This window comes from Monodelphis domestica, chromosome 2 (assembly GCF_027887165.1).
Source record: "Monodelphis domestica isolate mMonDom1 chromosome 2, mMonDom1.pri, whole genome shotgun sequence".
Classification (NCBI taxonomy): domain Eukaryota; kingdom Metazoa; phylum Chordata; class Mammalia; order Didelphimorphia; family Didelphidae; genus Monodelphis; species Monodelphis domestica.
Genome location: NC_077228.1, coordinates 492590206 through 492616112, shown reverse-complemented (window position 1 = coordinate 492616112; position 25907 = coordinate 492590206). Strand labels below are relative to the sequence as shown.

Below are 25907 nucleotides of genomic sequence, written 5' to 3'. Positions count from 1 at the left end.
AAATTACCTGTTTAGGTTAAGTCATAGGGCAACCTGAGAACAATGGATGCCTGGAATGGTAGGAGGGTACTTGAAGAGGAGGCTGGTGAATACCAGAGTTTCTCAATTTCACCTACTTAAAAACTTAGCCCTGGCATCAAGCACTCGATGTAAGAAATGATATTTCATTCGACTCAGTTGATTAAAAATTGTACTGACCCGATGCCTTCTGCTGTAACTTATATTTAAGTAATAAAAAAAAATCCTTTATGCTGGCCTTTTACTTTTTTACAACAGAATGAGTGATGTTTTGGCTGGAGTTTTATATAATCACATAACACTAATAAATCACATTTACTAAATCCTTTATAGCATCTCTTTACTTGAACTTTGGGGTTACTTGCTTTAATACTGTTTTACCAGAGCGTTTAATCCCCTGTTAACCTAATGAGGTGGTTGTGAGAAAGGGCACTCCCACCTGAGGCAGGAGTGGTGTAACTGGTTAAACTCCCTGTGTAAAATCCTTGCTTTTCAAGTTGGGTGCTGCTCCCATGTCCCCGGAGAGCAATAGTTTTCCCCCTTAGAAAAGTAGTCTCAGAACAATGAATGAGAGAGAGACAGACAGACAGACAGACACAGACTTTGAAAAATTGGAATAAAATCCCCATCTTCCAGGTTGGTTTCCCTTTCTGGTTCCTTTGGGAAAAATGCTGAATGGCTTGTCCTCCATTCCAAGGAAAGTGGAGTGCTGAGAGAGAGAGAGAGAGAGAGACAGACAGACAGACAGACAGACTTTGAAAAATTGGAATAAAATCCCATCTTCCAGGATGATTTCCTTTCTGACTCCTTTGGGGAAAATGCTGATTGACTTGTCCTCCGTTCCAAGGAAAGTGGAGTGCTGAGAGAGAGAGAGAGAGAGAGAGAGAGAGAGAGAGAGAGAGAGAGAGAGAGAGAGAGAGAGAGAGAGAGACAGACAGACAGACTTTGAAAAATTGGAATAAAATCCCATCTTCCAGGATGATTTCCTTTCTGACTCCTTTGGGGAAAATGCTGATTGACTTGTCCTCCGTTCCAAGGAAAGTGGAATGCTACCTGCCCCTGCTTGTGCCCAGTAACAGAGGGCTGTGCCAGAGCCGAGGAGGAGAGGAGGCAGCTCTGATGCTGCCAAGGTCCTAGGACTCTGTGCTGGAACGCACCTGGGTTGCCAAGCAGGAATAGCAGAACCAGAGCAGGTGGAGGTGGGAGGCAGTCGGGTGTGTCTGCTTGTTCTTTATTTTTTTTCCAATCCTCTGAGATTCTAAGGCTGGTTATCAGCTGGGGAAAAGAATTGGACCCAAGGGAGCCAACATCCTGGTACAGCACTTATCCAGGAAGTCCCGTAACCACGATGATGTTTGGAGAGCTTTGCTCAATTGGATGTTTCTTTTGTCTTGAGCCTGAGAATGGGGGCAGGGAAATACCTTGGCAAAAAAAAAAAATCTGACCAGAAAGCTCTTTTAACTCAGCCCCAGGATCAGAGAAGAGTCTCTTTCTATTGTGGCCAACTGGTTAGCACCCAGTCTTTTGGTGGGGCCAGGCAGATCCTATATCAAAGGGACAGATGCTGGTGTTCTGTGGACTTAAAAGATACACAGTGGGGAAGTCTGAATCCACCATGGCGACCACTTTTCCATCCTGCTGTGGGCATCCACATCACAGTTTGCAGGCGAGATGGCAGGCGTCTTGGGGTGGGCTTGGACACTGGGATGAATGGCTGGCTTGTTTTCCTGACGAGATTGTTGAAACTTCAAGGAAAGCTGAGGTTTGGGGAGGGGGATGGATTCATGCTGACTTACATGGCACTGATGACTTCAGTGGAGGGAAGGCAGGAGCTGCCTGTTGTAATTAGTACACCTGGGTTTTTCCTGTTTGCTGTTGTGGTATAGTTTTTTTTTTTCTTAAAGTAAAGAGAAGATAAAGGCTGTGTAAATGACTTTAAAAAAAATCCTTTCTCTTCTGTCTTAGAATCAATGCTAAGTATTGGTTCCAAGACAGAAGAGCACTAAAGGCTAGGCAATGGGGGTTAAGAGAAGTCACTGAAAGCCCAGGGTTTGAGGCCAGTTTGAATCCAGGACCTCTCACCTGGAGGTCTGACTCTTTATCCATGGGGCCACCTTGATGCCCCCAAAATGACATTTTATTTTTTTTAAACCCTTACCTTCCATCTTAGAATCAATACTATGTTTTGGTTCCAAGGCAGAAGAGTGATAAGGGCTAGGCAATGGGGGTTAAGTGACTTGCCCAGAATCATACAGATGGTAAAAATGACATTTTAAATGAAAACATACCTTTTGGATTACTCCAGGCAGCCTTGTGTTATTGCCCAATTTTTCTTCTTCATTCATCACATCTTTCGTTTTCTTTACTATTTCATAAAGATTTATATTCTCTTTCCAACTGTTCTCTGTTCTGAGGTTCTTTCTGCCTCTTAGGATCAGAGTTTCAAACAAGGATGATCCGATTAGTCTATTTTCAGAGATGGACTTTTCTCTGTTAGATTGTAAGCTGCATGTGGGTAGGCATACATATTATGTCTTACCTAAGCTTTATATCACCCCCAGCTCCTAACAGAATGTTTTCCACATAGTGGGGATGCGATAAATATTTGAATTTTCCAAATTTTTCTAAATATCCTTGTTTCCTGATGCCCAAAGAGAAAGAATTTGAATGCTCTGGGACAGTTTGTCTAAAGGGTTCTCTGACTCTTACTCTCTGATGCTTGCTTATTGCATATTTTGTGATTGATAAACTATCTTTCCAGTCCATCACATTTTTCTATTTTACCTACCCTCTGCTCCAGCCAAGTAGGACTGTTTAATACTTTCCCAAGTATGCCCTGTGGATTAATTAGTCTCTTGGCATTTATCATCATTTTCTCCTACTCTGAGATGTGCAGCGGATAGAGTGCAGGAAGGCTCATCTTTGTAAGTTCAAATCTAGCCTCAGACACTTGTGACCCTGAGTAAGTCACTCTGTGCCTCAGTTTCCTCATCTGTAAAGAGAAGGAAATGGCAAACCACTTCAGAAAACCCCAAATGACCCAGAAAGTCAAACAAGACTGAAATGACGCAACAACAAGACAGTCCACATTCCTGTGACATTGTCCATTTCCTCCTGTAGCTTCTCCCTGATGCCCTTCCATGTCCCCAACTTGAAATGATTTTTCCTCCTTTTGAATCCAATAACGTTGACTACTCCTTATTCCCTCATAGGTCCTCTAGGCCAGTCCCTATATTATACATATAAGGAAATTGTGACCAGACCCAGAGCCCCTTTCCACTTTGCCCCATGCACATGTCTTCATCCTAATTTATTCTGCCTCATATTATAGTAACTTGAGTAAAAATCTTCTCCCTACCAGATTGTAAGGTCCTTGAGGGCAGGAACTGTTGAACTGTTTCTTATTGTTCTTTGTATTATTTACAGTGTCTTGTGGACAGTAGATATTCAGTAAATATTTGTGGAACAGATGCCCCAGATAGGTTTGGTGGTGATGGGGCTCACCAAGTAGTGAGCCTCCAGTTCATTTATATATAGTTTATTTTAGGGACCACCAAGGGTGATGCCCAACACTCTGCAACTCTAGAATCTCAGGACAAAGAAATAATGCCACGTCATATATTTTGGTTATGACTCCCCAATTTTTCCTTCTACCCTTTTGTTTACGTTCCTCTGAAGAATAGCAATTCATAGGCAATCACTAGCATGGAATTCCTATTTCCTTCTCGATCACTGGTTTCATGCTTTCCTGACATTAGACCAAGATAGGCAGAAGAGCAGTAAGGGACAGGCAATGGGGGTCAAGTAACTTGTTCAGGTTCTCACAGGAAGTGTTTGAGGCCAGATCTGAACTCAGGGCTTTCCATCTCTAAACCTGATTCTCAATCCACTGAGCTGCCTAGCTGCCCCCATACATTTCTTTTTTAAAGTTAAAATAAAATAAAAAGTGAAAGTTTGTAAAAAGGATGTGAAAGCTAAAAAATCTTTATGTGGATTTTCCAGATTATAGGGGTACCATGCCTTTACCCTCACAATGTGGAAAGGATACCTAAATTTTAACAAAATAAATAATTTAAAAACACATATAATTTTTATAAGTCAGTATGTGCTTGTAGGGCACCCTTACATCCAAGTTAATGGCCCCCTTTTCCATTTGAGTTGGACAGCATTGGTTTAGAGCCATTGAGAGATGGAGTGAATGGTCCAATGTTAAAGAACCAGGTGGTATAAGATAGGACTCGAACTTGCTGCCTTTAACCACTACACTATCATCCAAGGATAGAAAGGGAAATTTCTCTACAAAAGACTGGGTGCTATTCTTTTTTCTCTTGCCTTAGAGTGGACAGAGGTGTAGTGAGTAGAGCATTGGGTTTATAAGAGACCCCAAATCCTGGAGTCAAAGCCCATTTTAGGCTCTCAAGAACTGGGTGAGTCTGAGCAGCCCACTAACTTTCTTTCAGCCTCAGCTTCCCCATCTATAAAATTAGGATAATAATACTAATAATAGCACCTATTTTGTTTAGGGGGCTCTCTTGAGAGTTAAATGGAATTATGTTGGTTAAGTGTTTGGCAAACTGTAGAGAGCTACATATGTGAACTCTTAGTATTAGTCAATAGTAGTTACATCCATATTTTAATGTTGACACCCCTCTTCCCCCTTTCCTTGTGAAAACTGATCCTTTATAAAGCTATAGTCATTTTTTTGAGTGGGGAGAGTGGGTCATTTTACTATGTCTTTAAGGATTTAACACCACTTAGGAAGCTTTTTGTCAACTAGTAAAGGGAAACAATGACCTGTTTCCTTTATATGACACAGGGAAATTTTCTTTTCTTTTGGAATAACGGTATTAGAAGAGCTCCTCTGACCTTTCCCTCCCTCAGCCTGATAGCAGCCACTTTCTGTACTTCTCTGATCCAATTATGCCTTATTTTGTCATGTGTGTGTATCTGTGTGTCCTCCCCTCCATTCCCTGTTATCTCCTTTGGGCTGTGACCTTGTCTTTTTATAGACTCTGTCTTTCTTGGGGCACAACAGAATGATTTGCACTTGATAGATACTTAGGTGTTTGAATTTATTTTTAAGTTATTTTTTCAATCTAACTTAAAAAAATTTTTTAACAAAACCAAATCAACGAGGACACTTTGTTTTATTTTATTTTTTAAAATTTCATTTGATTAATTAATTAAATTTTTTTCCAAGGTTACATGATTCATGTTCTTTCTCTCCCCTCCTCCTACCCCCCTCCTGTAGCCAACCCTCAATTCCACTAGGTTTTACATGTGTCATTGATCAAGATCTATTTCCATATTATTGATAATTGCACTAGGGTGATCATTTAGAGTCTACATCCCCAATCATATCCCCATTGACTCATGTGATCAAGCAGTGGTTTTTCTTCTGTGTTTCTACTCCCACAGTTCTTTCTCTGGATGGGGATAGCCTTCTTTCTCATAAGTCCCACATAATTGTCCTGGATCATTGCATTGCTGCTAGTAGAGAAGTCTATTACATTCGATTGAACCACAGTGTATCAGTCTCTGTGTATAATGCTCTCCTGGTTCGGCTCCTTTCACTCTGCATCAATTCCTGGAGGTCTTTCCAGTTCACATGGAATTCCTCCAGTTCATTATTCCTTTGAGCACAATAGAATCCCATCAGCAACAGATAACACAATTTGTTCAGCCATTCCCCAATCGAAGGGCATCCCCTCATTTTCCATTTTTTTTTTGCCACCACAAAGAGTGTGGCTATGAATATTCTTGTACAAGTCTAATTATCTAATGAGGAGATTTTAATCAAAGATGCTCCTGAACAGTCAGAATTTGTTGTGTAAACCAGAGCTATGGCATCTTTCTGTATGGCCCAATGATAGAATTAATAGAAGGTCGCAGGATTCTCATTCCAGAACCACCTGGCCTAGCCTTCCTCCTTTCTCAGATCAGGTAACAGGAAGGTAAGTGCCTTTCCTAATCAGAGGTGAGATTTAAACCTGGGTAAAAAAATTTTAGCTGTTTTTTGCATTTCTACTTTGCTTGCAAATGCAATCTTTGTGAATAATCATTTAACTTCAAAATGCCTTTCCTCTATTAATTCAACAAATATTTATTAAGGACAAGAACTTTACTAGGTACTGAGTAATAAAATGGCAGTTTTCTTCAAGATTCTAGTTGATACAGCTTGTATACAGATAAGTAAATACAATAGAAGGACATTTTGGGAAGGAAATGGCACTAAAATTTGGGGGTCAGGGAAGAAGAAAAGCTTATGGTAGTTGGAAAAAAACCAGGAATTCCAAGAAGCAGGGATTAAAGAGGAAGTGTGTCTCAGGTATGGGAGACAGTCCATTAGATATACAGATGGAAGAAAAAATGTTGAGGTTAGAAAACAACTCTTTAGCCAAGTTTGCTGGGACATAGAGTGCTTGAATGTGAAGTAACATGAGAAATAACTCTGGGAAGGTAGGTGGTAGCCAGATTGTGGAGGCCTTTAAATACTAGGCTGAGAAATTCATATTTTTCTAGGAGGCAATAGGAAACCCTGCACATTTTTGAGGTGGGAAGGGACATAGAAGAGCTCTGTGTGGAAGATGGATTAGAGAGGAGAGAGATCACTTCAGAGATTATTGGAATAATACCTGTGTGTATGGGGAGGAAGGGCACAGATCTAAAAGAGGTTGTGGAGGAAAGAAAGATAAGATGAAGCTACTGGCTGGATGGGATTGGGAGACCATCAAGGAAAGGGAAGAAGAGTCCAGAATGACTGTAGTGTGGCTAGAAAGATGGTGGTTCCTTCAGTAGAAAATGGGATGTCTGTAGGCGGAGTGAAGGATAGTGAGTTGGAAATGATGTTAAGTTTGGATGCATGGCACTTGAGTTGCCCATGGGACATCCAGGTGGAGAAGTCTGATAAGTGGTTGTTGGTGTAGGACTGGACATCAAGGGAAAGTTTAGGATTAGGTATATGAAATTAGGAGTCATCTGCAAAAGAGGTGATAATTATACCTATGGGAGCTGATGAGATCATGGAGAGAGAGTGAGGAGAGAGGGTGTGTGTGTGGCCTTTGCAGTAGTAGCATTTATGATGCTTCTTAACAGATATACCTATATAGAGAGGGAAAAAAAAGCCCACCCTACAATTTGCAAAAGAGTTCTGGGAATAAGGTTGACATTCAAATAGGATATTATTACCAGCCTCCGAATTTACTATTTAAATGTAATTATTTTGGCTTCTTTTCATCCAGTTGTACCAGACTGCATAGGGACCAAGATTTTCCTTAAGGGTATCTTACTCATGCAAATTTTAAGATACAAACTTTCAATTATATCTTCCCTTCTTGTGTTAGAAAATTACAACCCAAGTTTTCATCACTTTTGGAAAACAAATAATTTGATTCTGCTCCTTCCCCTAAAATCTTTTCCATTTACCTGCCCTTCTCACAGAATACAATCACATCAATTGAACACTGACCAGGCATGTAGTGTATGTGGCTGGGTCAGCTGGGTCAGCTGGTTCAGTGGGAGCTGTCAGCAAATTGATAAATTATAGAATTTAAAAATAGGTAAAGCTTTTCATCCCTTCCCTTCCTTCTTCCCCAACACCCTCATTTAAATTGCTTACTGATTTAGATTACATTTTGATCACAATGTATTGATCCATTCATTCAACCAGCATTTATTAGATTCTTACTGGATACCAGATACTGCTAAACATTGGGGATACAAAGAGAAAAACAAAATCCCAGACCCTATTCTCAAGGATTTTACATCCTGTGGAGGGGAGTGAGGCAGATGATATGTATATGATAATAAATACTAAATATTTAGTACTTTTACAAAGTAATTTGGGATAGGTTGGAGAGAAGCATCAACCGGGAGGAGCTTAATGAACTGAATTTTACCAATCTTGTATTTTACCAATGTGGGACTGCAATCAGTCAATTCTTGACAGCTGATTACGTAAGAATTGCTGTGGGAAGCATGAGGGAGATCTGATCAGGGAAGAGGAAGCAGGTTGAGATTGGATTGGGGACCCCAATCAGTATACTCTATTGGTATCCGGCAACTCATGAGCAAGAATGCAGAAGGTAGGAACAAGCCAGAGGGAACATTTTTGGACATGGCTAGTGTGGAAATTTGTTTTGCTTGGCTATGCATATTTATTAGAAGAATTTTTTTCAGTGTAGGTTTAAATGTTTGTTAATTGAAAAAATAAAAGGGAGGATGGAGAACAGTAGGAAAATGGGACAAAGAACTTGAGTGTGAAAGCCAGTCTATAGTTGAACTGGTTAATGAAAGGATTCTGATTTTAAAGAAGGAAAATTAAGCTAGACCAGGGATGTAACCTCAGGAAGCTAGGACAATGGAATAAATAGAAGTGGAGGTGAAGACAGAAAACTGGTTTAGAAGAGGCTAGAAAGACAGGAGATTATAGTCAGAGGAATTATGGATTGTGGAGATGGAATGCCTGTGGGTGATGTGGAGATCAGGGCTACCATATATGTATGGACAAGATGGAGTGAAAACACAGATGAAATGGGAAGCAAGGATATTTGAATATGTAAGCCCAGGGGTTTGGGGTAAAGAGGAAGGCTGTGAGCCAGATACTAAAATCCTTGATAAAGCAGAATGGCCATTGCATCTTTTGTTTTGGGCTGTGTGTATAAGGTAATCTACAAAAGGGGATTTTTTAAAAGCCAGAGCTAGGGAATTTAGTAGATGGTGGGCACTCAGAACAGGTACTTCAGGTAAATGTTGCTTTCACATAATCTCATATATACTTATTTCTTAAAAGCTATATATAAATTGAATCTTTGAAAATAAAAAAAGAACTGTAACAAATCATTTTGTAAAAGGAAGAATCTTTTAATCATGTGAATCATGTTTATAAATGGATTTTTGTAGCATTTTATTAATCTAGATTATGCTTAAATTGAGGGGCACCTAGGTGACGCAGTGGATAGTGCTGGATCTGGAGGCAGGAAGACTTCTCTTCTTGGGTTCAAATTTGGTCTCAGACACTAGCTGTATGGCTTTGGGCAAGTCACTTAACCTTGTATGCCTCAGTTTTTTCATCTGTTTTCACCCCCAAACCCTGTCCTTACATATTCAAGTATCCTTGCTTCCCATTTCATCTGTGCCTTCACTCCATCATAGCCATCATTCACCAAAATGAACTGGAGAAGAAAATGGCAAGAAAACCCCAAATGGAGTCATGAAAAGTCAGTCAGACATGACTGAAATGACTGAACAAGTGCTTATATTAAAAAAAAATTTTTGTTTAAGTCACTTAAGAAATACAGGTTAGTGGATTTCTTCCTCTTAGCCTTTGTTGCCTATGTTAATATTAAGTGGTATCATGGGGTCAATATGATCACATTGGCAGAGATGTTGGGGCAATCTAGGCCAGGGAATTTGAATGATAAAACTTGAACCCAAGTCCTCTGATGGCTAGGTTTCCTTCCAGTGTGCCATCCTGCTTCCCTAATTTCTTTTGATAACTCCAGTTAAATGTACCAATATCCTCCATATCCTTCATAAGTTATCAGATCAGAGGAAATACAGATGATTATTGTTTGTTACAGAATTTTTTTTTACTTCTAATGAAGAATATGAGGAGGGGGGACATATGTTACCCTTAATTAGGTCATTTTAGACAGTGAAAATTCCACCTTTGCATCTGTTTGCTTTCAAGGCACATGTTGTTTGTTTGGGGCTTATGTGGAGCTGCCTTCATATAACAGAATAAAAGAAAGTGACTGTTTTTGGTCATGTTTGACATTGCTGGGTGGAGCAGGAGCTACATCAAAGATCTACAATAATGTGTCCAAATCCCTTGGTTTTCCTCACTTTGCCCAATCTGTTCTCCTACCCCTGGTAGATAAATCATCAGGCATTTTGGAAAACATTTCACAGAAAGCATTACAGTCTCCTGGTGCACCATCCCTCGCAGCCCCCAGCAGCAGTAGGAGCCCCAGGCATAAGCTCAGCTGCCAGCTCTCCTAAGGCAGCTATCTGAGATTTGCATACACGTTGGAGAAAAAGTTGGAAGCACCCTCCAGAGCTAGTCCTGGCCCATCTCCCCGACCCACTGGAGACTCAGAATGGCTCCCCGGCGAGCTGGGGATGTAAGCACAAACAGATGTCACACTTCCAACACAGAGGGAGCAGACCATGGGGAAAATCATGGGAGAGTGTGATAACAGGGTTATGGAAAAGGACTCGGAGCTGTAGTTTACTCTGCCAATTGAAAATGATTACATGTTCATGCAACAAGGGAAACACAGTGAAGGCAGCTCAGATTAAACCTGATGAGAGTGCAGCCTTAATTACCTGTGTTCAAAATCCCTAAAACAAAGAGAGGCTTTTAAGCACTTGACGTGTGGCTGGCACCATACAGCGGAGCCCTGGGGGGGAAAACAAAACAAAACAACTTGGTGAATGTCTAGAGAAAATTGTAGGGATGATTCTATCCAGCCTGGCTAGGCTGGCTCTCTCTGGTCCCCAAGTGGGCTTTCTCCTGAGGTTCAAGAATTGGTTAAAATCAAGGACAGCTCAATCAAGGACAGTTCCTGCACAGAGCAGATACCTTTGAGGAAATGCCATGACCTTGACTGAGCAACATTGTAGTTCATAGGAAAGGACCTGAAGAATGTTTATACTGGACTCCAATGGATTCTTTCTAGGGATGCTTTTGAAAGAGATGATGAGTTGAGGGGGACCATGTGAATTTTTTTAAAACTCTCCCCTTCCATCTTAGAATCAATACTGTGTATTGGTTCCAAGGCAGAAGAGTGGTAAGGGCTAGGCAATAGTGGTCACCCAGCTAGGAAGTGTTTGAGGTCACATTTGAACCCAGGACCTCCCATCTCTAGGCCTGGCTCTCAATCCACTGAGCCTCCCTGCTGCTAAACCATGTGAATTTTTAAAGCATTTAAGGGAAAAGGGCATGACTGATCAATATCTATCTATCTATCTACCTGTCTATCTATCTATTCATCCATCCATCCATCCATCCATCCATCTTTCTATCATCTTTTTAAATATCCATCTATCTGAATCTCCATCTATCTGAACACTTATCTGTCTGTCTATCTCTGTTTGACTATCTTATCTATTCATCTATCCATCCATCCATCCATCCATCTATCTGTTTCTATCTATCTATCTATCTATCTATCTATCTATCTATCTGTATTTCCCTTCTTTCCTTCCTTGCTTCTTTGTTTCCTTCCTTGCTTGTTTCCTTGCTTGCTTCCTTGCTTGCTTCCTTGCTTCCTTGCTTGCTTGCCTGCTTGCCTGCTTGCTTGCTTGCTTGCTTGCTCGCTTCCTCCCTCCCTCCCTCCTCCCTCCCTCCCTCCCTTCCTTCCTTCCTTCCTTCCTTCCTTCCTTCCCTCCTTCCTTCCTTCCTTCCTTCCTTCCTTCCTTCCTTCCTTCCTTCCTTCCTTCCTTCCTTCCTTCCTTCCTTCCTTCCTTCCTTCCTTCCTTCCTTCCTTCCTTCCTTCCTTCCTTCCTTCCTTCCTTCCTTCCTTCCTTCCTTCCTTCCTTCCTTCCTTCCTTCCTTCCTTCCTTCCTTCCTTCCTTCCTTCCTTCCTTCCTTCCTTCCTTCCTCCTCTCTTCCTCCCTCCCTTCCTTCTTCCCTTCCTTACTCCCCCTTATACTCCCTTACCTTCAATCTTAGAATTGATACTAATTATGGGTTCCAAAGCAGAAGAGCAGTGAGGTCTAGGAAATGGGTTAAGTGACTTGCTCAGATTCACATAGCTAGGAAGTGCCCAAGGACAGATCTGAACCCAGGACCTCCTATCTCCAGGTGTGGCTCTCCATCTACTGAGCCATCTAGGTGTTCCTAAGACCTTTTAAATTAAATTCTGTGATTAGGTGTAATCAGGATGCAGTAGAGGAGTTTGGATTGGATACAATCAGAAATAGCAGGCAAGGAATGATATGATAAAAGAGGTCTTTATGGAAGATTAGTGGTGGAGTCCTGTGCAGATGGATTGTGGGGGGGGGGGCACAGCACATGGGTCAATGAAAACACAGTCTTTTGATTCCCTAGTATAATGCTGAGAAATGCTCATGAATCAAGGTTTGCTGACTGATTGGAACCTCAAGATGGACAGAGTGAAAAAGGAGCTGTTTTTCTGTCTTAAAGTCTGGGATGAGTCATCTTTTGATCAAATTCAGTGGCAAAAAAACACACTAGAATATTCTTTCCTTCATCCAGATGTGAGATAATGAAAGTTAGTTGAGGTGACAGAATTAAAAAAAAAATGAGATTCATAGAGATTAGGATTCCAATTTCAGAATACTGAAAGGACCTTAAATATGTTATATGTATGATTACTAATGCAAAATCTATATGAGACTGCTTATCATCTCAAGGGAATGGAGATTTGGGGGGAAAGAAGGAGGGAGAGAACTCAAGACTCATTAGTCTTTGAAAAATGTCGGCAACTTTTTACATATAATTGGGGAAAAATTAAATTAAAAAAAGAAAAAATATGTTATGTGTAAATAGTATGACAAAGGTGATACCTGAAGATTATTCTCCATATTTTGCATGAATATAGCCTGGATTAGCAGAGAATGGTCTTTCTGCTTCTTCCTTTTTCTTTACCACTTTTAAAGAAGATTCTGTAGTGCATAGGATTGTTTCTAATTATTAAACATTTACTGAATACCACATTTTTTTATAGCCTTAGCATGGTAGTTAAAAGAGCTGAGATAAGAAAGAAATGCTATCTTCCAGTTTTATAAAAAAACAATTTTATGGTTCTATAAATATCAACAAATCGCAGTTCCTTTCTAACAACGGCTTATGTTTTTAATTTGGAGGTTAGGGAAAGGGAATGGGACAGCCAGAATTTTTAAATGACCTGAAATTGCTAGAGGAAATGGGAGAAGTTTGGTTTTATTGTAAGCCATGGAAGGAAGTTCAGAAGAGATGTGATGTAATTGGGTTGAGTTATTGTTGCTCTTGTCCAACCCTTAGTGACTGGTGTCCCAAGAGTCTTGCATATTCCAGAATAACTGATTATTAAGGCAGGAGCTATGGCAGATTGTGATTGTGATTGTGTAATTGTGAATAAGAGAGACATCTACTTCATATATTTAAGGGCTTTCTTTATGTTGAATAAAAAACCTCAACATTTTCAATCCTGCTTGATAATTTGTATAGTTATTGTGTGTAATCTTGAAATGATATTTTTTTAACTCCATACATTTATGGCATTATGTTTCTTTGTGTAGTTTGTACAGTAGCAGGAATGCATTCATTTAGAATCAGTGCTAGACTGTCCAACATGGTACTGTTTAGCAGTTCAGTTCTTCTACTCTGGACATGTTCAGACTGAAATTTCAGTTGGTACATCTACTTGGAGATATTCAGTAGGTGGTTGGCAATGTTAGATTGGAGTTAATGAGAGAGATTGGGATTGCATACATGAATTTGAAAGTCATCTTTATAGATGTGATAATTGATCCTATAGGAGATGAACAAAGAAAAGAGGACCTTGGCTAAAGCCTTGGGAGACACCCACACTTAGGAGTAGGGAAGATGAAGAACCAGCAAAACACTGAAGAATAGCCAGATGGGTAGGAAGAAAACAATAAGAGGGCAGTAGGACAGATGCCAAGGGAAAAAAGAGCATCTCTTGTTGTTTGAAGGTTGGGGTTGTTTGAACAGTGTCAGGAGCTTCAGAGAGGTCAAGGAAAGTGAAAACAGAGGGAAATGGTCTTTGCATTTAGCAGTTATAATGGAGTTAAGATGTAAAAATATTTTCATTTTTATTTCTTTATGGATTTAGAGTATTTGGACCTCTGAGATCAGATGACAAAATGTAGATTATTTGACAGAAAAGGAAATTGAATTCCAGAGAAGTGAAATCACTTGCAGAACTAGGATCCAAACACAGGTCTTTTGACCACAAATATATTGCTGTTTCTAATACTTTCCTTTCTTCTGGTCACAGAGGGTAAGATGTTTTTACTTGTCAAGACTAAAGTATCTACTTGTATTTTGTTTTTCCTTTCAATGATCTCCACCCAAATTCTCTCTATTATGCCTTTCCAGGATTTCTTTACATGAATATATCTTTTTAATATAGTCTCTTCCTCCAGCTCCCCCCTTACCTATCCTGATTTTATTGAACAAAATTTACCTGTTTAAGAACCATAAAGTTCAGTCACAGAATCCATCCCACCAAGTGTCTCAGGGATACTTGTGAAGTTAAATTTGTCCCTTTGAATTAAGACCTCTAATTCATCTTGCCTATTGCTTGCTCTTTGGACATTTATGTGTAGACATTTGAGAATGTAGGTTTTATTTGTTACTAGGTGTTTTATTTTGTCTGTGAACTTGTGGTATCTCAACTGTTGTTCTTGGTAATTATTCTCCTTGATATCCTGCTAGTAGATATACATAGGCAACTTTCTTCTAAACTGTCCTATTTTAGTTTAAAACTCATTTGACTAAATTTGCAAGGAACCAAAAACATTATATTCAGAACAGCCTTTCTTAGGTACATTCTAACCCGAGGCTACAAGCCTGTCATTATTCCCATTTTAAGCTACAATCTAGAAATCCTTTGACATTCTCAAATCCCATTTTCTCATCCACCTATTCACTTTTGTTTGTATGGTATGGAGGGATTTGAGGGGTGTGTTTGGATAAGGTGACCACTGAGATCCTTTGCAGCTTTAAGATTCCGTGATCCTCTCTTGCATTATTTTGATTCCCTGCTTTGATACCACATTCAAAAGTGCTTTCTCCCTTCCTTTTCCTTTTCAGTCTCTTCCCCCTCAGTCAGTTAATTTCCTTCTCTCTAAAAGTATGTTCAGGTTTCCCCAATGCTTAACAATCTCTTGTTCTTCCTTTTTACTGTCCACAGTGCTTCTCTCTCCAAATATCTTTAGTGGGTCACCATTTTGCCTATAGGATAAAATGGAAAAGTCTTTCACTTGACATTTGAGACTACCACACTCTGGCTCTGACGTGGCTTTCCAGCCTTATTTCCATCAACATTTCAGTTCAAACATTTATTGAGAGCCCACTGTGGAAGGTCACCATGTTCAGCCTTGGAGATGCTCTTCCCCTTTTGTGCCTCTCATAACTACTAGTCTTTGAATTTGTCCTTTTGGATTTTCATGTTTTGAGTATATTGCTCCCATGTCTAGGATGTATTCTATCTGACTCCCTCCCTTCCTGTTTCCATCCTCTCTTCCCATCCTTCAAGACCCATCTCAGGTACCACTTACTCCATCAAGTATCCTTGCTCCTGACAGCTGGATGTAATCCCCTTCTCCAAATCTCTTACTCCCCTATCAGACATCTTTGTCATCATTTTCCAAGTAACATTGACTTCTTTAGGTCTTCACCTCCTTCCTACTAGACTTTACATTTCTTAAAGGAAAGTCCTGCCATTTTCCATCTTGATGCCCCCAGTGTGGAGCCCTAATAAGTGCTTAATAATTATTGATTGATTTAAGCCATTAAGACAAGGTTTGAAGTTTTTATTTTCTCATCCCTTTCAATCTGAGGCAGCAAGTTTGTTAACTTGCCATCCCCTTTTAGTGGTTTGTAATGTTGCTAGTCGGGATTTCACAAATGTCTCACCAGTGGTTCAGTAAACTGTTGAAAGAGAGAGGAGTTCAAGGTAGCATGTCTATTGATCACATAATTAATTATTAGCCTGGTATGCTTTCTTCCTTTTGGTCATAACATTTGCTAGGCTAAATAAGGCCAGAGTTTCTAGATTGCCTGGTATTGATTTTGAGGTTTTTGTTTCTGTGAGTTTTTCCTCTAGTGATCTGTCAGACCACTTAATAAAAACAGGCATTGATTTTTTTAATGTTTCCAGAGTCATCTGTAGCTGGTGAAGCAAAAGACTTCATTGAACTTTTCTACCTTCCCCCCCCCCCTTCTCTCTCTCTCTCCCCTCTCCTCTTCTCTCTGTCTCTGTCTCTATCTCTCTTTCTCTCTCTCTCTCTCTCTCCCCCGACCACTGTAGTTCTCCCAATTGCCAAGGCTCCCTATTTCCAGGCATCTCTCCTTGTTTTAGCATTTAACTCTCCACAGTCTGGACTTAATTCATCATTACCATCTAAATCTGCATTGTTCCTACTTTGTTCCTTTTTCCTGCTTCCATAATGTTATTTATTTTTAGATTATAATATTCTACCTCTTGAAATTCCTTCCACTTTTAAAGGACAAGTTCAAGAGCTACCTTCTTCATGAAGCCTTCCCCAATCCTCTCCTTGCTTTGGTTCCTGGACAGGCTTATACTTCCCCAGTGTTGCTTTTTATCTTCTAATGTATTTCATTAATATTTGCATTCTCACCTGGCTTTAGTTCTTACTGTATATCACTGTTTATCTTTTATTGCATGTTGTACAGAGAGATTTTGTTCACTATTTGTCCAATACAATGCTTAGCTTTTTGACGTTACAGGGAATGGTGACATGCCCTTTACTTGCCATTGAGGTTTGCCCACTGTTTAGCCCAATGGGAAGCCCAACATCTCAATAAAAGAAGTAAGCTCTCTAATTTTCATACTTACTGACCCTTTACTCATCCACACCTAGGTTTTCTAAGGAAAGTTGCTAATTAGAGTAATAGTCCTTTTGGTATTTGTCTAAGGTTTCTCTAATAAGGGAAGACTACTGTCTTCTAGTGCATCCTATGAATCAGGTATGGGACAGGTCATTTTATTTATCACAGAAAATAATGATAACCAGCAGAGAATTGGTGTCCATCAGCAGAATGATGTAAACAGAATTTAGAAACTCAATTTATAACTGCTGGAAGTTTGGTAGCAAGGTAAATCTCATCAAGACATATAGTTTGACAGTTTTGTTAAGTAGCCGTTTCACCTCTAGTGAACAAAGATCAGATGCCAACTGCAATCTAAGCATCATCTTCTCTCTATGAGGCTGACTCTTCCCCTACTCTCTCCTGTTGCTACAACACCATCATCTTCTCTAGTAGATACAGCAGCTACTCTAGTAGCTTGCCTCCCAAGACCCCTTGACCTTATGGAACTTCTTCATTTGAGGTTGCTGCTCAGTCATCTTGTTGGGGAAGAAAACACAGAAAAGAGAGGTGGCCTCATCCCAGGCTTAGGCTTGCCTAGATAGCACAGTGCTCATGGCAGCCCAGGGCTAGGCGGAAGAGATGAGGCTTTCACGATTGTCCAGCTCAGTGGGATTTTGTATAGTTCTCATTTTTTTTAAGGAGGAAAGAAAAAAAAGAGTACCAAGAAGCAGACTACCCAAGAAGCAGACTACTCTAATAATATATTCACATATATTTAATTCAGCAGCCAATTTGTATGTGGAGGGAACTCCACTGACAATGAGTCTACATAGCTGGAAGTAGACAGAGAATGTCTGAGGATGCTCAAATTACCACCAGGAGTGGCAAGGTTACCACGTACACACTCCAGAAAAAAATGTGGTGGGGAAGAGATAAGGAAGATACTGCTTGGTTCAATCTGTTTGGTTGAATGGCTATAGCTTTATAATACAACAGAGGGATGAGTTGGGCTTCAGAGCCCAAACAGCATCAATTTGTGTGTTTATTAATGAGGAGGATACTATATGGACCATAGATTTTTAGAGCTGGAAATTATCTTAGAGATCTTAGAGGAGGAAGATACTGCTTGGTTCAATCTGTTTGACTGAATGGCTGTAACTTTATATTATAATAGAGCAGAGGAATGAGTTGGGCTTCAGAGCCCAAACAGCATCAATTTGTGTGTCTAATGACTATATATATATATACATACAATAGATTTTTAGAGCTGGAAGTTATCTTAGAGATCCTTAGATCTTAGAAAGCTTAGAGGAGGAAGATACTGCTTGGTTCAATCTATTTGGTTGAATGGTGATAGCTTTATATTATAATACAGCAGAGGGATGAGTTGGGCTTCAGAGCCCAAACAGCATCAACTTGTATGTTTAATGACCATATATAGACCATAGATTTTTACAGCAGGAAGTTATCTTAGAGATCCAATCTCTTCTTACTTTATAACCAAAAGACTCAAATCCCATCAAGATAAAGGAAGTTGTCTTTGTTCACAGAGAATCCTGACTCTCAGTGCAGTGGTCCCTCTGCCATATCATCCTGTTGGAAGAAGGGAAGAGCTCTGGATGGAGTCTGGGATTGTTCTATACATTCCTTTCCTACTAAGACTGTTTTTTGTTGTTTTTTTTTTAAAGAAAAAAAGCAAATGGAACAAGCCAGGAAGTTCTCATTGAAACTAATAAAAGTGTCTAAAGAGAATGAAGAAATCAGTTTGAGAACTTTGGTATGGAGGAAATAACCTGACATTAACTGTTTTAATTATAGTTGTTGCATCGAGCTTATCAGTGTGGGAAGAGGGAGAATTTGAGCTCTACAGGGAAGTGGGATATGGACAGTAAGCTGACCCTCTTCCTGAACTTGGATACTCAGGCTCACAGCCTAGTGGCTGCTCTGGAATTGTTAACAACTGTTTTGGGAAAGGAGCTGGATGATTAAGAACCAGGATTACGTACCCTGGGTTCTCATTTTGGCTCTGCCAGCAACTCGATGTGTGACCTTACCTGCCTGCGTCTCAGTTTTTTCCACCGATAAAAATTATAATAATGTAGTATTATTGCTGCAGCATAGATCACAGAGGAGGTACTTAACTTAGTAATGCTTAGTGATTTGGGAATCCCAGAGTAGTAATTTACATTTATGTAACACATAACAATTCACACGGGTTTTTCCTCACAAGAAACATTGATCCACTCTTTTTTCTATATGAAAACATGGAAGACCAAGAGGAGTTAAGCATCCTGAAAACTCAGTCACAATTGTCCCAGACGGGACTTCAGTCTTAGGCTCCTGACACAGAATCCAGGACTCTTTGAATTGCAAGAAACTTCTTCCAATTTTGACTTTATGGAACTCCAGTAAAACCAAAACAAAAACCAAAGTTGGTTTGAGTGCCCAGGGGTCTTCTAGTTCTGCTGGCCTTAGAACCAGGTAGATTTGAGTGAACATTCTTACTCTGACATTTTGTAGCTAGGTGATTGTATGATAGTCACTCTCAGCCCTTGTCTCTTCATCTGTAAAATGGGTGTAATACCTGAGGCATCTATCTTATAGAATAGTTAAGGGACTCCAATAACATTATATATATATATATATATATGTATATATATATAACATGCTATTTCAACTTTAAAGCATTCTATAACTGTGTCTGTATTACTGTAGAATTTTAGGACTAGAAGAATTTCTAGATTCTTCTCCTTCCTCCAATGTGGCTAATCCATTTAGGGAAGCATGTTTTAACCAGGAGGGTGTGACTTTTAAAAAATTTCTATTGCTCTTTTAAATATAATTAGTTTCCTAGTAATCCCATATATTTTATCCTAAACCATTGTTCTGAGGAGGTTCCCTAGGCTCCATTAGACTGCCAAATGGCATGACACACAAAAAAAGGTGAAGAAACTCTAATTTAGAGTATAGCTTATTTCATTTAAAAAAACAACCACCAAAAAAAAAATGCAACTCCAAAACCGAAAACCTATGAGGGAAAGTTCTCATACTTTTTTGTTTGCTTCACCTTGTCCATTGTTTTCATGATGCTGGGTATGTATTTGGCATCACAATATAGTGAATAAAGCATTGGCTTGTAGAGTCAGAGGGTTCAAATCCTATTTGTAACTGTGGGTAAATCACTAACTTCACTGAACCTTGTTTTTTTTATGTATAAAATGAAGCAGATGAAATGGATAAGATATGTGAGGTTCCTTCTAGGTCTAGAAAACCCATGATTCTTGGAATAATGGATGGATGGATGGATGGATGGATGGATGGAAAGATAGGTAGGTATATGGGTAGATGTTTTAGTTAGGAGTAGCATAGCTGTTTTGGGGAATTCTGATTCTGATTAAGATAACTAGGATTCTAGGATTGTCTGGGCTAGATTATAGAATATATGAAGGTAGTGGCTAATGACAACATCTAATTTATATTTTATGTGTTTTTTCTTTAAAGCAATACAGTGTCTCGATGCTTTTAAGCCCTGCGTAAATGAAGGAAAATGTGTTACCTACCACAATGGCACAGAATACTGCAAGTAAGTACACCCTAAGGTTTCTACATCAAACTCTCGTCTTTTTACAAAGTTTAGAACACCAGGCAAGATTAGTTCCATTGTTTCATTCTTCATTATTTAATTTGGATGTAAAGGGATTTTTTTGACCAAAAGAAATGGATTTTTCTTTTTTTGAAGGGACTAGGAGATGGGTAGGAAATATTTTGAGAAAATTTGAGAAAAGAACTATATAATATGATTGATCTACCTCCTTCATGTTCTTTTTTTTTTCCTTGTTAAATGACCCCTTGCTTTTTTCTGATAGTAGCAAATAAATATTGGTTGTCTTCAAATATTTGATTGGCTGCCTCCTGAAATCCCTGAAAGAGGGATTAGATTTGTTCTGCTTGACTCCAAAGAATCTGCCTTCCAGGAGGTAAATGGAGGAAGAAAATGCTAATAATTAAAGCTATTCAAAAGTGGAACGAATTTTCTTCCTTGAGAAGTAGTTAAGTCACCCTCACTGGAGATCTTCAAAGAAAAGATGCTTGACTATTTCTCAAGCATATTGTAGGGGGAGATTCTTGTTTTCTTTTGAATAAGGTGACATTTTTTGATTTTGTGATTCTGTAACACACATTGATTTCAGATTCTGTAGTTGGGTCCAGTTTCTCCTTCCTGTCATCTAAGACCAGTTTCTAAAATGCAACGTAAATATTCATTTTAGTTCCTTCTGTAAATAATCTCTGAAGCACTGTGAGACTATGCTAAGAACCCTTTTCTTTCATGTTCCAAACACACGTGGCAGTGTTCTCCTCCCTCTTCCTCCACCCCCTTTCCTTTCCCTGCCACACTTAATAGGAATCTACACTAACAGCCCAGAAACACCCAATTTCTTCCTTCATACAACTATGACAAGCTACAAACACAGCTTTATAACCAGTCACTGTATCTTTCCTGGATGGGACATTATGGTTTCATCTGCTGATCCCCAAATTTTCTCTACTTCACAACATCCTGGGTATGAATTTATAATTTTGTATTGGAAATTAGCGGTAAAATAGTGATTGATACATGGAATTTCTTTTTTTTTTTTGCTAGCAAAAATAGAACTTTCACATGTAAGAAAATTCTAAAATTAGTAACCATTAACAAAAGCAGACATTCCATCAGTTAAGAAAAATAAAAAACTATAAATTCTAAACTTATTTACAGTGTTTTAAAGCATATTAACTTTTAACAAAATAACAAAAATGCTGTATTTTCTTCTTTATCTCCTTCTGCTCTCCTTTCCTTTTGTATTTTCAAAAAATTCTGATGCTATTATAAATATGTACATAATTTTTATATGGTTACAGATTTTTATAGCTAGAAGATATATATATATATATTTATATAGATATTCAGATAATGAAAAAGACATTGGAAGTCAAAGGGTCATAGGTTTAGAGCTGGAAAAGAATTCAGAACTATGTAGTCCAATTCTTTTACTTTATAGATGAAGAAACTGGGAACCACAAGTGTTATTAAGTGACTTGCTAAAAGTCACACACACACACACACACAGGTCAAGTGGTAAGCATCAGAGGTTTTATTTAATTTAATTTAAACCCAGGTCTTATGACTTCAAACCCATCACTCATTGTCTCCATGGTACTCTTGCCAAATCCCTTCATTTTACTGACAGAGAAACCCACCATGCCTATTGCTCTGATTCTTTGCTCTTTGTTGTAGTCCTCATATTTGACATGTATCTTCCCTTTTATCCATATATGACTTTTTTTAGCCATTTCCCCAGTTGCTGAGAACTCTGCATTCATTCTGTATTTTCTAGTTATGGTATGACTTGATAAACACATAAAGTAATAAATAATATAACTGACATTCAGATAGTGCTTTGAGGTTTACAAAGAACTTTACATGCTGTATCTCATTTTGAGTTTCACAAAGTCCTTTTCAGATAGATTAGGCTAATTTATGATTATCAACTTTTAATCCATAGATCCTGACTAATGATGATTGTACATCAGGAGAGAATTAGTAATGGTTTTTCAACCGAGTCTTCTTGGGCACTTGGATCTGGGTTCTTTAATGCTAGAAAATGAGCCATTTTTAGGCAGGAAATACTATTTTTAACTAAATGTGAATAGTTTTTTGAAGGTGTTATAATAGCACTTTCATATCTGTATGTTGTTTAAATGGAAATAAAAAGTAATTATAAATTATTTACTCACTAAACGATAATAATAAAAAGTAATTATAAATTATTTACTCACTAAATAATAATAATAAAAGGTAATTATAAATTGTTTACTAACTAAATAATAACAAAAGGTAATTATAAATTGTTTACTCATTAAATACCACCTAAAAATGGTGTCCTGCTACCTTTTTTTTTGTCTATAAGAATATAGGGTTGTTGTTTTTTTGACCAAGAATGGAACAAATGATTGAGAAAGAATAGAAGGATAGTCAAATTTCACATTTTAGAATTGGGCTATAGTTCTACTCTCTTGTTTGAAGTACCTGCTTTGTATTCATATTTTTTTAGTAATTATTTATTTGTCTTGGATAATTAGTACTCTTGTCTCTTGGGAGCTTGATTCTAGCATCAAGTGGCATCCTTGATGATTCTAGCATCAAGTGGGATACTTCACGGGTGCCATTTTGAGTGAGTTTGTAACTATATGTCAGCAGTTCAGATGGAAATGAATGGAAGTACTTCTGTCAACTATTGAATAACTTCAATCTGCTCCATTATTTCCTGGGACTTTGGTTCTTGAGAAAATAGTTGGTATTCTTATGGGAATAATTCCTGAACCTTCATGGGCAGTCATTATGCACAGCTTTGCATGAAACTGCTTATGATTCCCTTTCTTTTGGACTCCTGAGTCCAAGCAGCAAAGGATAATGGAAATGGGGGCTGAATTTGACATCTATAGACCTGAGTCCCAACTCTTTTCTTATTAGTTGTGTCACCTTGAGTAAATCAGTTAATTTCTTTGGGTTTTACTTTCCTTGTCTGTAAGATAAGAAGATTCATCTTCCAGATCAATGGTGTCAGACTCAAGTAGAAATTTATCATTGCATATTGTCTTCAAAAACCAAACATTCACATCATCTATGTTATATTGTATTTTTTAAAAAATCAACTTTTAGAAAATTAAAAACTTTTTTAAAATGAAAAAACAACATTCCCCTATGACATTTTAACCTGGTTTTGGGCACACTGGGAGTTTTTGCAATACTTTTGCCCCACTTTATCTTTGAGTTTTTTTTCCTAACTCTAAATCTTTTGATCTAGAAAAGCTTAAATTAGGACATAAAAATCTGTTAAATTTGTAGAATAATAATGGTGTATAGATGCAGAATTACTCAGAACCTTGAAGTTAGAGCATTGATAATAGTTATTAAAAATAATACATATTTTTAAAATGACTTTTTTCCCTCTAGATAGTGAAAGTCTGCTCATCAGTAAGCAATAGGAAGGAAACAGCTCACTCAAAGCACATAGTAGTAAATGAAAATTAAAACCTTTGGCAGACTGACAAAATGTCTATCAGGCATCCAGGGCATGTAAGAGTCTGCCTGTTTTAAGAGACTGCTATGTGGATTTTTAAAAAGAAAAGCCAGATCTTTAGCATGGAGGGTGGGATTTGAGAGAAAATAGCTGCAAAGTAGCAGCTATCTGAAAAGACTTTCTTTTTAAAGAACATAATGCTACTGATTCAGCTAAAACATAATGATTGTTTATGGAAATTATAGAAGTCCCTGATAATATCAATGCTGACAGATGAGGATAAATGGATTTTTAAAAAATTCTTTTTGCAAACATTTCAATTGTTTTTTTCGTACTGTTAGGAGTCCTTGTGTCCTGTTCATGTGTCAGGATACAAAGCAGGGCAAACCTGTGGGAAGGTACACACTTCAGCTACTGTGGCTACGTGTATTGTGCGATCTTAATAAAACTCATGTGGCTGTGCAGATATGTTCTGCTCTACATTTCCAGTGGGGGTTATCTCTCCAAAATCTATAATTGCTTGCAGCCTGTCTGTAACTTGTAAGTTTTTCCTTTTCCTTTTTTTTTTAACCCTTACCTTCTGCCTTAGAATCAATGCTTCTAAGACAAAAGGTAAAGGTTTTTTTTTTCCCTTTTTTTTTAAAGTGCTGATTCCAAGGCAAAAGGATAGTAAAGATTAGGCAATTGGGGCCAAGTGACTTGCTCAGGGTCACACAGTTAGGAAATGTCTGAGGCCAGATTTGAACCCATGTCCCCCAACTCCAGATCTGGCTCTCTATCCGATAAGCCAGCCAGCTGCCTCTAACTTGTAAGCTTTTCTCTAAATTGTAAATGCATAAGACATTGCTTTGATTAAATCTTTCATAAGTCAACTATCATTTATCAAGCACCTGCTTACTGTGTAGCAGACATTTTCCTAAGCACAAGGAATATAAAGGGCCCTCCCTCCCGAAAAACCAGACCCTAAGAACCCCAGATCTTGCTCTCAAGAAAAAGTCTAATGCAATTTAAGTTGAGTAGGATCTTGGGGAGGGGGAGTTAGGGAACTTAAAAATGTGAATTTTAAATGTATGAGCTTTTAAATCAAAACAACTCTGAGGTATCACCTCACACCTAGCAGATTGGCTAACATAACAGCAGAGGAAAGTAATGAATGCTGGAGGGGATGTGGCAAAGTAGGGACATTAATTCATTGCTGGTGGAGTTGTGAACTGATCCAACCATTCTGGAGGGCAATTTGGAACTATGCCCAAAGGGCGACAAAAGAATATCTACCCTTTGACCCAGCCATAGCACTGCTGGGTCTGTATCCCAAAGAGATAATGGACACAAAGACTTGTACAAAAATATTCATAGCTGCGCTCTTTGTGGTGGCCCAAAACTGGAAAACGAGGGGATGCCCATCAATTGGGGAATGGCTGAACAAACTGTGGTATATGTTGGTGATGGAATACTATTGTGCTCAAAGGAATAATAAAGTGGAGAAGTTCCATGGAGACTGGAACAACCTCCAGGAAGTGATGCAGAGCGAGAGGAGCAGAACCAGGAGAACATTGTACACAGAGACTAATACACTGTGGTATAATCGAACGTAATGGACTTCTCCATTAGGGGCGGTGTAATGTCCCTGAACAACTTTCAGGGATCCAGGAGAAAAAAAAAACACCATTCATAAGCAAAGGATAAACTATGGGAGTGGAAACACCGAGAAAAAGCAACTGCCTGAATACAGAGGTTGAGGGGACATGACAGAGGATAGACTTTAAATGAACACTCTAATGCAAATACTATCAACAAAGCAATGGGTTCAAATCAAGAAAACATCTAATGCCCAGTGGACTTACGCGTCGGCTATGGGGGGTGGGGGGGAGGAAAAGAAAATGATCTATGTCTTTAACGAATAATGCTTGGAAATGATCAAATAAAATATATTAAAAAAAAAAAATGTATGAGCTTTTAAAAGACCCCCCCCCTTTTTAAATGTCTTTTGGAAATTGAAAGACTCCAGAATAATTCACAACAGCCTGAATTTAGATCTGCAATGGAATACCAGAAATGATATCCTCCTCGTTTTACAGAAAAGGAAACCAAGGCTTGAATTTAGAAATGAGTTGACCAAAATCACACGAAAGAGGCAAGAGTGACTTTTTGTTCTCTTCCCTATAAGTTTGGTTCATTTTGATTGTCCCCATTTGTACTTTAGGATAGAATTTTTATTTTCAAAGCTTTGGTTCAAAAGTCACTAAATATGAGATTTGATGAGGGGCCTGTTTTCAAGTGATGATAATTCATTTTGA

At 38.6% G+C, this 25907-nt stretch overlaps 1 protein-coding gene across 2 annotated transcripts in view; it reads left to right on the top strand.

The window, feature by feature from the left end:
- NOTCH2 (notch receptor 2) overlaps positions 1-25907 on the top strand; it is a 176588-nt gene that overhangs the window by 27264 nt on the left and 123417 nt on the right. For both annotated transcript variants that reach the window (XM_007485303.2, XM_007485302.2), the window contains exon 2: positions 20051-20132. In XM_007485303.2, coding sequence (XP_007485365.1) covers positions 20051-20132 — 82 coding nt within the window. The remainder of the gene's footprint in view (positions 1-20050; positions 20133-25907) is intronic.